This window comes from Oryzias melastigma, linkage group LG10 (assembly GCF_002922805.2).
Source record: "Oryzias melastigma strain HK-1 linkage group LG10, ASM292280v2, whole genome shotgun sequence".
NCBI classification, from domain to species: Eukaryota; Metazoa; Chordata; class Actinopteri; order Beloniformes; family Adrianichthyidae; genus Oryzias; species Oryzias melastigma.
The window spans coordinates 21,071,241-21,082,153 of record NC_050521.1 but is presented as its reverse complement, the minus strand read 5'-3'; the positions used below and the strand labels follow the sequence as shown (position 1 = coordinate 21,082,153).

Genomic DNA, 10,913 nt, shown 5'->3' with positions numbered 1-10,913 from the left:
AAAATAAAACCTTATAACTAAGTTTAAAATTCCCAGGCTTGACTCTCTCGCTTGTGGATTCCGCTCCGGGGAAGGAAAACCTGCAGCGTGACAGCCCATCAGCTGCGACCCAAAATGGCAGAAGTTGGCGCTCAGAGCCACTTTTCCCAAATATCTGCTTATTTTATCAAAAAAACTCACACTACTGAAAGCTACAGGATAATATCATGGGACAACATGAATCTGCCATGTCAAAGGGTGCTACGACGCTCAAGTTCTGCCATAAAATTACATTGAAGCTTTGGTGAGCCGGCTTGTGGGCTTTCTCCTAAGTTGTAGTTGCCGTGGAAGTAAGCCTCCACTGATATCCCCTCATCCCTTTGTTTACACTCTCCCGTTGGCTTACAGATCCTCACATTAACGGTGCAACAAAAATAGCAAGCAATATCAGAGCTATACACCCAGATGTCAGCTCAGACGATCAAAATTAAGACGTTAATGTATTCATTTATCTGTATATGGAGACTTTGTTCCACCCATTTTTAATCTGCTTCTGATTCATCCCAATTTGAATAAAGAAATACTCAGAAATGCTGTTTTTCAATCTTAAATTATTTTATATGTTCACCATCTTGAGAAAAATGGTTGTAATCACCAAAAAACATTTTTTTTCCATTGGAGTGGGTCTATAAAATGTGTCAGCCAACTTAATGGTGAACAGTGTTTGCCAGTTTTTCTTTGTCATAATTTTTTTCTGAGCCAGTCCACCAGCTGATAATAATCTTTTTTCATCCTTTAAGGAGAATATTAAATACTAGAAAAGTATTTTTACCAAAGTGTGCAGATTAAAAACTGCTACTTAACAAAAACGGGCTGTATCAGCGTCATTGAACTGACCTTTTTCATTAACGGTGCTTGATACAGTTCTTTGTCATATTAATTTGTGCTACAACTTAAAAGCCAACTACTTTCTAAAAGACACTGCAGACCAGAGGGAGCTTAACAAAGGCTTCTCTTAAACCTCTTTCACACAAACACCTTTTTTCCGCCTGTAAGACGCCTTTGTTCTGCCTCACTGTGCTGTGTGAAACGACCCGTTCTGTAGCTGCGCAGTATTTTGTTACGCCTTTGTGGCATCTCCAGGGACGGTCACAGAGCCGAATCGGAGGCGGAATAGAGCAACTTGAAAGGGTAAAACACACAAAACAAAAAAACACCCGGGTGATGTTGACAGATGATGCTGCAACAACATTCTGTAACTAAATACTAATGTGACTTTGGGCTACAGTAGGACTGGATGTCCTAATGTAGCCCAAAGTTACTGAGCAGGTTTTCTGGTAAAGTGGGATTTATGCTTCATCTGCTCTAAACTATTTACTTTTACTGTGGTTTGAGCACCAAAGTTACTTTATTTGGCATTTGGATTCTTAAGTTCACAGCTCAGAAACGCATCAATGAAATATTTTTTGGATGTATTACAATGTAGTCTTTGTTTTGGATTTCTGACGAGCACAATTAAGCCTCATTTCCACTGAGCATTACGGTGCAGTATTTTGAGCGTTTCTATTGTTAAATGGACCCATTGAGCAGTACCGACCCGTACCTCTCGAGGGCCCTCATCCGTTGCAAAAATAGAACAGAATGGCTGAGGCGCAGCCGCTTTAGCCACCCGTTGAGAGGCAGAAAGTGATGATGACATTAGAAAGCACCGATATAGCGCTAAGCTAGCGTTTCGGTTTTCCTCTTTACAGCAGTATTCTTCTTAGCTGCAGTAAATTCCTGTTATACGCGATGTACTACAATCAAAGCAAGAACAAGACGAGCTGCTGGATGACCTCCACTGTTGGTGCTTTTCTAGTCGTCTCACTACTGAGGCAATGGTAGCTAGCGGTCTAAACCACACATGCGCCATGAAACCAAACTGCTGAGTGGGAGCAAGACTTAACTGAGTGGAAATGCTCACCAGAATCAACTGGACTACTCCTTACCAAACTAGACTTTACCAGACCGCACAGACATTAAAGTCCCTCTCAAATCCTCTTTGGATCTATTTTAAAAGCGTTCCGAATGGTCGTTTAATTAAGATACAATGTTTTTAGCCAACATCCAAAAACCTGTGTCAATTTCTAGGACATAGTTTCTGCAGAGCAGCAGCTGTTTATCAAAAAATTGCTTCTGAGTTGTGGGCGGAGAAATAGTATTTCACTGACAATTTTTTTTGTGGTTCCGCAAATTCCAAATGTAAGAAAAACTGAAACTCTTTATAGGGAATAATATTGAGAAATTGGACCTTTACAAGGACAGTGGTGGTGTAAAACAGGCTTTAGATTTGTTTTATTTTATTTGCTTTCCTTAAATATGACAAAACTCTTTGTGTCCCCAAAGTAGCATCAGAGAACAACAACTAAAAAGGAAACATAGTTAGGATTCAAGGCTAAAAATCAAAGTGGTAACCAGGTCCAGTTTACGGCCGTAGAAGCTGTCACCATATCACTGTCCCCACCAACACAACCCACAACTAGACTTTAACAAGAATGGAAAAGCAAACAACAGGGTGACCTGTCCCGCCATATTAAACAAAAGCTTAAGGCAACGCAGCCTTAGGAGCAGGGATCAGCTGCGGCCCGCCGTCACAGTTCTGCTCCAGACGAATGCAAACCCCATGTGTGCAGGGAAACGAGCATGCACGGAAGAAAGGCGTAATCTGTTTATAGGCTCAGCGATTGCACCAAGTCATTAAACCAAAAAAAAGGAGAGTTAAAAAATAGAAGTATGAGTTGTGGGGACGTGAACAGGAAGCCCCTCCTACTGAACTCAACAAAACAATCAAACGTTTTATGGAGCCAAAGAAGGTGACGATAGTTTGACCTGAAACTGTCCAGTTGTCCAGTTTTTTTAACTTGATCAGCATTTCTGTTCAACAACGATCTAAGAGGAGCTGTCCTGACTCCTAAGATCTAACACCCTGCATTTTGGAAGATCATGATAAAATATTTGGTTTCATGGAAATAAGGGAAGTTAAAAATAGATTCTGTTTACTGTTGTGGCACCACAGTACACCACCAGAGTACGACTCACATGAATCAGACGCCTCACGCAGACGTGCGCCGGTGCTTGCTCTGCATTCAGTGTGCCGTCATTCTAATTTCAGATTTATCCAATGTGATTTTCAGCTGGTGTGAGAAAGTCTGCCATTTTTGTCCCCCTGTTCCGTATATGTATGAATGTATTAGCATTGGTGTCTGTGCAGATTTAGACTTTTAGATGTGACCTTTGTTGTCTAAATGTCAGGGAGATTGGAGAGGGAGCCCACAGAGGTAGGACAGGCTTATGTAATCTGTTCGCACACAAATGCACACACAAAAGCACAGATGAGAGAAAAAGCATGTTTGAGGACGGTTGTCATATCTCAGCTGTGATGCACCATACTTATCTCTGCTCACTGAAAGCCAGGCTTTCAGAAGCTATTGCTTTTATCAGCATGTATGTGCAGAAAGTGCCCTGGAAATTATTTATGGCTTTAAAAATACTGATATGTTGCACTCCTTTGGTGTTATTCTTTTGAACTTTGTCTCAGGTCTTTTTTTATCCATTTTAAAGCTCTCAGGTGAAAGTGAACAGTGCACTTTATGTGTTTTGGATGGTTGACTAGGTGGTGGCTGGGATGGGTGGGTGGTGACTGAACTGTAATTTCAGTGTACTCTTTTTCTTTTTTTTAAGTATTTCTTCTGGGAAATGTTTTCTCTGATGTAAACCTTTCAACAATCAGAGCAGCTTGTCCATTAATGTATACAAACAAAAATGTTTGGCTGCACATTAGCATGTCATTCATGGTTGTCTTACACCTAGAAGGCTGCAAGGATCCTTTTTGTGTAAAGTGTGCTTGTTCCACCAGTGATGATGTGTCCTGTCAGCACCGTCATGGTTTCGTGCACATGGAGGGAAAACAAGCAAAAGCAGACATGAGGTTAAATTAGTTTAAACCACTTTAAAAAGGGCCTCATATTACTCTGATTTTTTTTTTCCTGAAAGTTTAAATCATGGATTATTTGAATAAAATTTAAAGAATGCTTTAAAAAAAAGACAGTAAGAAAAATAGCCCAATAAAAGCTATAGGACTTCTTTTCTGTTTTTCTTTTTTTTTAAATAAAGACCCACTCCAATGAAAATCATGTTTTAAAATATTCTTGTGGCATTTTTCTGTTGATGGGGGAAATGTATTGAGAAAATTAAGCTCAAAGTTGCATTTCTGAGGAATTTTTAATTCTAATAGTTGGACATCAGTTGGTTGACGTAAAAAATGCAGTTTGAATTTGTGACGAAAAAATATGCTTGTTTTCCTCGTCCAACCTGGCATATGATTCAGAACTGTATGGCTGGATAGCCAATTACTGTACATTGCTTTTGCCTGTACTGTTTCTTATATAATGTCAACTATTTGAATTTTTTGTTGTTTTTGACAGAATTAACAGTTTCGTGAACAGTGTTGTAACGCCGCAACTATTGAACTATTAAAATATTGTTTATATAATTATTATATATTTATTTAAAGGGGCCATACCATGCTTTTCTTAACTTTTTTAGAGTTACCTATATCCAAATAAATGATAAATAATGATAAAATATATTACCTTTGATACAATAAAAAACAAATTATTTATAAATACTAATTATTTTTTCTGACTCTTTTCTCATACCCGGAAGTAAAACAACTAATCTCTGAGGCTCCGCCTATTGCTCCTTCAGGGTGACGCCTGTTTCATAACATGATCTGAGAGTCCTCCTCGTCAGCGTGTCACCCACGGAAAAAAATATCCATTTTATTTATGTACTTAGGAGTGCTGCTCCGGCGTTTATTTTCAAATTTTTAAATTTGGCAGACAGACTGGTAAAGGGTACTGGTTCATTTTGCAGTGAAATTTGTTTTAAAAAAATGCAGACGACACCAGCAGATGAACAGTTCAAGAGTTATGGAAATGAGAACATTGTGCTGATTGGAACTGTTCTTTAACGTTTCTTTTCTCTTTGAGGCATCATCAAAATCAACAATTCTTTCACGCGTACCTTTTTGTCATTTGCTCAATGATCCATGTTCGAAGTAGTTCTCTCAATTCGTCACTTGCGTTTTCCGCCAGGAAATAGTTGGCTCCCTTTTATCCACCAAGAAATAGTCTTCTCTTCTTCTCCACCAGGGAATAGTCTTTTCTCTTTCTCCTGCCTTCTTCCCGATATCACCCGTCTGTTTTCACCATTCTCGGATACGTTCAGGATCCATCCCAGCATGTCAAGCAAATTTGTCAACCTAAGTTTCTTTATAAAGTTTGAACGATAAATCGATCAAACAAGCATTTATTGGCCATCACTACACTGGCTCACAACACAGACAGCTTGCGTCTGCACGACTGTGCACGAGCCAGGAGGTGGGGTGGGGGGCTCCCCAAGCTAGCTGAACACTGTTAGCTTAATGGACAAAGTATTTGTGTCAGCCTGGGGGCGGAGCAGACTCTTCCTGGAGGGGGTTGTTCTCAACTTGTGATGTAAGCAAGTGAGGATCTACTTGTTTTTGTGGGTATGGGAGGGGCTGCATTTGAGAGCGCAGGTTTTTAGAGGATTACTCAGAAACGCGTGAATGGATCAAAATATTGCATTTGGGTTGTTTATAGTGAGGAATAAACATAATAATACACTTCATAGCTCAAAATTAGATTTTTCTTTGCAGAAAATATGTCTTAAAAAAAATGACACTTTTTTTTATGTTAGCTAAAAACAGAATAATTTTACATTAAGACTACCAGGTTTATTTAAAATAGATCAAAATATGTTTGTAGTAGGTCTTTTCATTTATTTCCAACGTGCATATAAAATATAGCAAAAATAACAAATGAAAGCATTACATTTTTATTTTTTAAACTGAATGCTTTGTTCAAAATGGGACACCATTTTACAAAAAACAAAAAGAAACTAGCAAACAATGAGAGGAAAAGCACAAGAGGAGTAATAATAGGGATGCCTCAGTCATAGCAGAGGTCAGAAAGGTTACCCTACAATCCCGTAGAAATCCAAAATGTCATAGTATTGATTTATTTACTGTGTAAACAAAACACTGTGCTTCCAATTTAAATATTAATCTCTAAGCAGTGATATTCTGAGCAAACAACCACCATGCAGGCTGCATTTGCACCGGTGGTCCCAAAGCCCCAATCCCCATCCTATGATGGCATGAATATCCTTTCAAAGGCAACTTATATCAGATTTCATTGTGAAGTGACCAGAGCCCTGAAGTAACCCGCATGCACAAAACAATGACTAACATTGTTTGTAGAAGAAAGATTAACGTCACACACAATGGTTACAATATCAGCCCTGAAGCTTCGCTTGGACAAAGATGTCTACCCAAGCACTTTTTGTTTATCCTCTTTAAAGTGTTCCTTTGCTGCCATCTGCCACGCCACTGTTGTTTAATCGTGTTTATATAGTTGAACATGTGTGACGATGGTCATATAACTTGTTAAAAAAAGTTGGATAAATGGGATTAGATTCATCTGGCAGATCAAACATATACGCTACCTTTAAGGAAGTATTCTAAAAACTGAACAAGAAAAGCTTCCTGTCACTTTAACTGATCAAACTGTTAAATATGTTCAAAAAAAGATTTTGTCGCACTTTTTGGTGTGTAAACATTATCTTTTGTTGAATCTATGCCCGTGCTACACATTCTCACTCCCAACTTGTCATATATGGACGTATGATTCGGGACCCCTCCGTCTCACTTTTTTAAAGTTTTGGGTGTCCCCAACTGGTCGTTTTTGAGGTGCTTGCTGTCAGGTCCCCAATTGTTGGGACGCAGTAATGAACACGGTACCGAATGCGGATCCAGTACCGGACACTGATCCAGTACCGGGTTAGGGTTAGGGCTCCAGAGGATAAGATTCCACTTCTCTGTAGGGGGCCCGAACCATACATTCATATATGAGGAGTTGGGAATGAGAATGTGTTGGCCTGTGACTTTAACTCTGACCATCACTTCATTTCACCATTCTCAAACTGGTAATTCTAGATAAACAGTGGTATTAGAGGGCTTACTTTCTGATTGTATGATAAACCGTCACTCGATGACAGCAATATCTGACCCTCCATCCCAAATAAAGTCAACAAAAAGGCTTAAATTATAACTTTAATTTAACTCTGAGAAAGAAAGCAAGGAATGGAAAGAAGCTGACTGCTCACTATAGTGCACACAGGGGAGAGGGCTTCATAATGAGCATACTCTGATGAATGAAAAATAAGCAGGTGTTCTCCATAAACCCACATGTGCCCAGCAGAACACCGCTGTGTCAGCCACTGTTTGTGTTCTACCAAGGATCCTGTTCTGCTTGTTGCTAACATTTTGAATTAGGACATTTTCTTGATGCTGCATTATTCATATGCAGAGAATTCATGTTTGCATAATAAAACCATGTCTGTGCCGGTATGTTTATTAACACCGGGCACTTTGAGACACTCCGAGTACACCCAGACTGAGATTTCCTAAGACAGATGAAAATTTACGTATAGATTTAAATCTGAGCACACACCACTGAAAAGGAATGAAGATGTATGTTTGCTTAGCGTATTTTGTTTTGATTAGAAAATGTTGTCTTTTTTTGTTAAAGTTTAAACGCTATCCATTCATTTTCTGAACACTCTGAATCAAATACAGAAGACTTTAGGATTCGCTGCTCGTTTTGGGGAAGGCACAGTCATTACATGCTTTTATATATATATATATATATATATATATATATATATATATATATATATACATTTTAAACAGATTTTCTGTTGGCAGAAACTCTGTGTCTAAAATAAAAGCATAACATTGGATATTTCACAAAACATCACTGAGATCGAATCAAACTGATAAACTGTCTTCATGGGAAACACTATGCAGAGGCACTTGGCTGCACTTGCCTCGCTGATGCTGAAGTAGTTTCACTAGTTTTTATTATTGCTTGTGCATTCTGGAAATGATATGGTGGCAACCTGTCTCTGGCGCTAGGCCTTTCGGTGTCATATGGGCCTATCCCAGCTACTACTGAGCGGTGGCAGGGTACACCCTGAACAGGTTGGAAGTCGATTGCAGGGCCACACATAAACATACTCACATCTAGGGACAGTTTAGCATAATCAATTTAACCTATGAATCATGTTTTCGAATTGTAGTATAAAACTAAAATTCCTGGAGAAGACCTATATGCACAAGGTGAACATCCAACCAGAAAGGACTCAGATGGAATTCAAACTAGGGGTCTTCTCACTGAGATGCAAAAGCTCTAATCACTATAACACCATCCAGCCTAAAAATTGAAGTTCCACTTCAGTTGTTTTATTGGAGAGTGTCTTTAAATTTTTTACAATCTCTGCACTGTTTTGACTAAATTACTCTTTTTGACCCAATAGAAACATTTTTGACGCTTTAAGGCATGTGTCAAAGTCAAAAAATGTATGTTTTGGGTGTCTTCAGCAGGTCACTTTTTGGTGTCCAATTAACCACCTTAGACACAAAATCTGTAAGATCTTTAAGATACTGTAACTTTTTAACCATTAACACGATCAACGTAATTCCAGCGGCGCGAGCCGCTTTTTTTCCTTCAGAATCTTTTGGAATAACATTGATCGTGTTTATTATTGAACAGTTACAGCATGACTGACAAAGAACACAAACAATGGACCTTTGGGGTTAAAGGGTTAATTGAAGAGTAGCTCTGATGCTATGATCACACTGCCATCGGAAACTTGCGTTTAAATGACTATTTTCAATAAAACGTCTATGGAAATGAGATCAAAACTCATGTTCGTCCATCACTACGTACATTTTTAAGACACTATTTGGGCTCTACTTACAAAACGCATCCATTGAATATGTTGAAATTTCAATTATTAGTGCTGAAATTCCTTTTTCTCAACTTCAGAATCCACTGGAATTGTGTTAATTGTGTAGTTTAAAGAATGTGTGTTATTTTGCTGTCGCCGAAAATGCACCCAGTGTTAAAGGGTTAAATTCCAAACCGGTTCCGGTCCAGTACTGGAACGTGGACTCCATTGGTATCCTTTCCCTATAACCTTAACCTGGTACCAGACAGTCGGTATGTGACACGGATCAGTACTGGTTCCAGATGCATTGTAAGGCACAGACCAGGCTAGGATTAGGGTACTGGCCATGTTAAAAAGTTCAGTTTTCAAAGTTTTAGTGTGTCCAGTAAATATTTATCCTGTTCAGCCTGTGACCTAAGGTGTGTTTTGGATTTTGGCCCCCTATGCGAGTGAGTTTGACACCCCTAGTTTAAGTCTTTACAGGAATGAGTTTTGTCTGCACTCCGGTGATAGTGGAGTAGTTTAGTTGATTATCATATCAGATCAGCTGGCCATATCTGATGAATGTGTTGTCACTGATAAAATTGGCACTAAGCCTGACATAATGCCTATGAAGTGATTAGATGGAGGAACACTCTCCATTGCTTTCACATTCATCCTTTAGTTTTAAAAGATAAATCAGCTGCGTGAGTATTTTTAGATCGGGAGTGGAAGATGAATGAGGTTATGATTGTGGTCAGAAACGGTGCCCCTCCCCCGGCTGAAGGTGAAGGCAGGAGCCGGTGGTCCAGCAGTGGAGGACCGCCTCTCCGGCTCCCAGCCCATCATCTCCCCCAGCTCCCCCGCTCACCGGAAGGCAGCTCGGCTGCTGAGACCCGCTGCGCTCCGCCTGTCTTTTGTTTGCTTTTGGGAATCTCTCGGCCAGACAGTCGCTCGGTTTGAAGGGAAGAGGGTGAAACACCGGCAGGTGTTGACTTGCGGGGAGAAATCGCGGTGCAGACTGATGACGGAGATGATGGTGAGGATGATGCATCTCTTCCCGTGCCTTTTTGAATTGCATCGCGTGCGAGCGTGAAGACACGTAGGGTCATCTTTTTTTTTCTTTTTTTTTTCCTCCACTACATTTTTTTTTCATGGCTGTCGGTAATGGTGGATTTATCGGTCGCTTTGAAGCGTCTAGACGGTGGAGCTGAGAACGACCCATAAACACACAGCGCATCCCAGCATCGGCCCGCAGCGCTGCGCCATGGCCTTGGATGTCCAGACTTGCGCGGTGTTTACGGTGATCGCGGTTCTGGTGCTTGTGAACGTGCTGTTGATGTTCATCCTCGGTACTCGTTAATGGATCTGCGCTTGGGGCCCGGTTCGCAGCGCACCACGCTTTCGTACAGGAGAGGAGAGCAAAGCGGCGCGCGGTGCTCGAGAGCGGGGACACCCGGCGCTCCGGCACGGCTACGCGTTGAAATGAATGACGTTGGTACAACATAATGTATTTCTGTTCACCCCCCACCCCGGTCCTCCGTTCTGTCTTGTGTCCTCTCCTCGTTTTGTGGCAGCCGGTGTTGTCCAGTGGTGGTTTGTGCGGATATGTGATGCTGTCACCGTTTCTGTGAGGATTGGAAATCCACATCCCTCGCATTTTACGCTTAAACATTCCCCTTCAACCTGCGACAATCTCCCTTTTATTGTTTTATAAATCCAGCCTATCTATATCAATCTTTGTCTCATCAATAAATAAACAGGGAGGGATGATGTGATGTTTTTAAATCGCATCCTTCTGCTGCGTCAGGACTTGTTTTTTCCATTGTGATCCACTCCAGCCAAATCCACAATATGGCAGCTAATAGCTGTGCAGTGATCCTTCCACAGAAGTTAATGTGTTATTTGGAGCAAATAGTGGTGCAAGTGAGAGGTCCCTGCTCCGTTGCAAAGGCTCTGGGGGGTGTGTGAGGATCATTATGATCTGGGCTGGAGCAGTAACATGCAGCCAGCTCAGGGCCTAATAAAAGGATGGCCTCCATCACTCCAGGTTTCCCCCATTTTAGATTCAACTCTGCTAAACTCACCTCCCATTTCACCGC

At 40.6% G+C, this 10,913-nt stretch overlaps 1 protein-coding gene across 12 annotated transcripts in view; it reads left to right on the top strand.

The window, feature by feature from the left end:
• Nucleotides 1-10,913, top strand: part of LOC112153105 (rho guanine nucleotide exchange factor 9) — a 57,485-nt gene that overhangs the window by 20,488 nt on the left and 26,084 nt on the right. For 2 of the 12 annotated variants that reach the window (XM_024283020.2, XM_024283019.2), the window contains exon 1: nucleotides 10,168-10,309. The exons of 7 other annotated variants lie outside the window; for them this stretch is intronic. In XM_024283020.2, the coding sequence (XP_024138788.1) occupies nucleotides 10,301-10,309 (9 nt within the window). In that variant the 5' untranslated portion in view covers nucleotides 10,168-10,300. Of the gene's footprint in view, nucleotides 1-9,530; nucleotides 10,310-10,913 lie in introns of those variants that run through there. 3 more of the 12 variants (XM_036214024.1, XM_024283017.2, XM_024283018.2) reach the window with 3 other exon arrangements.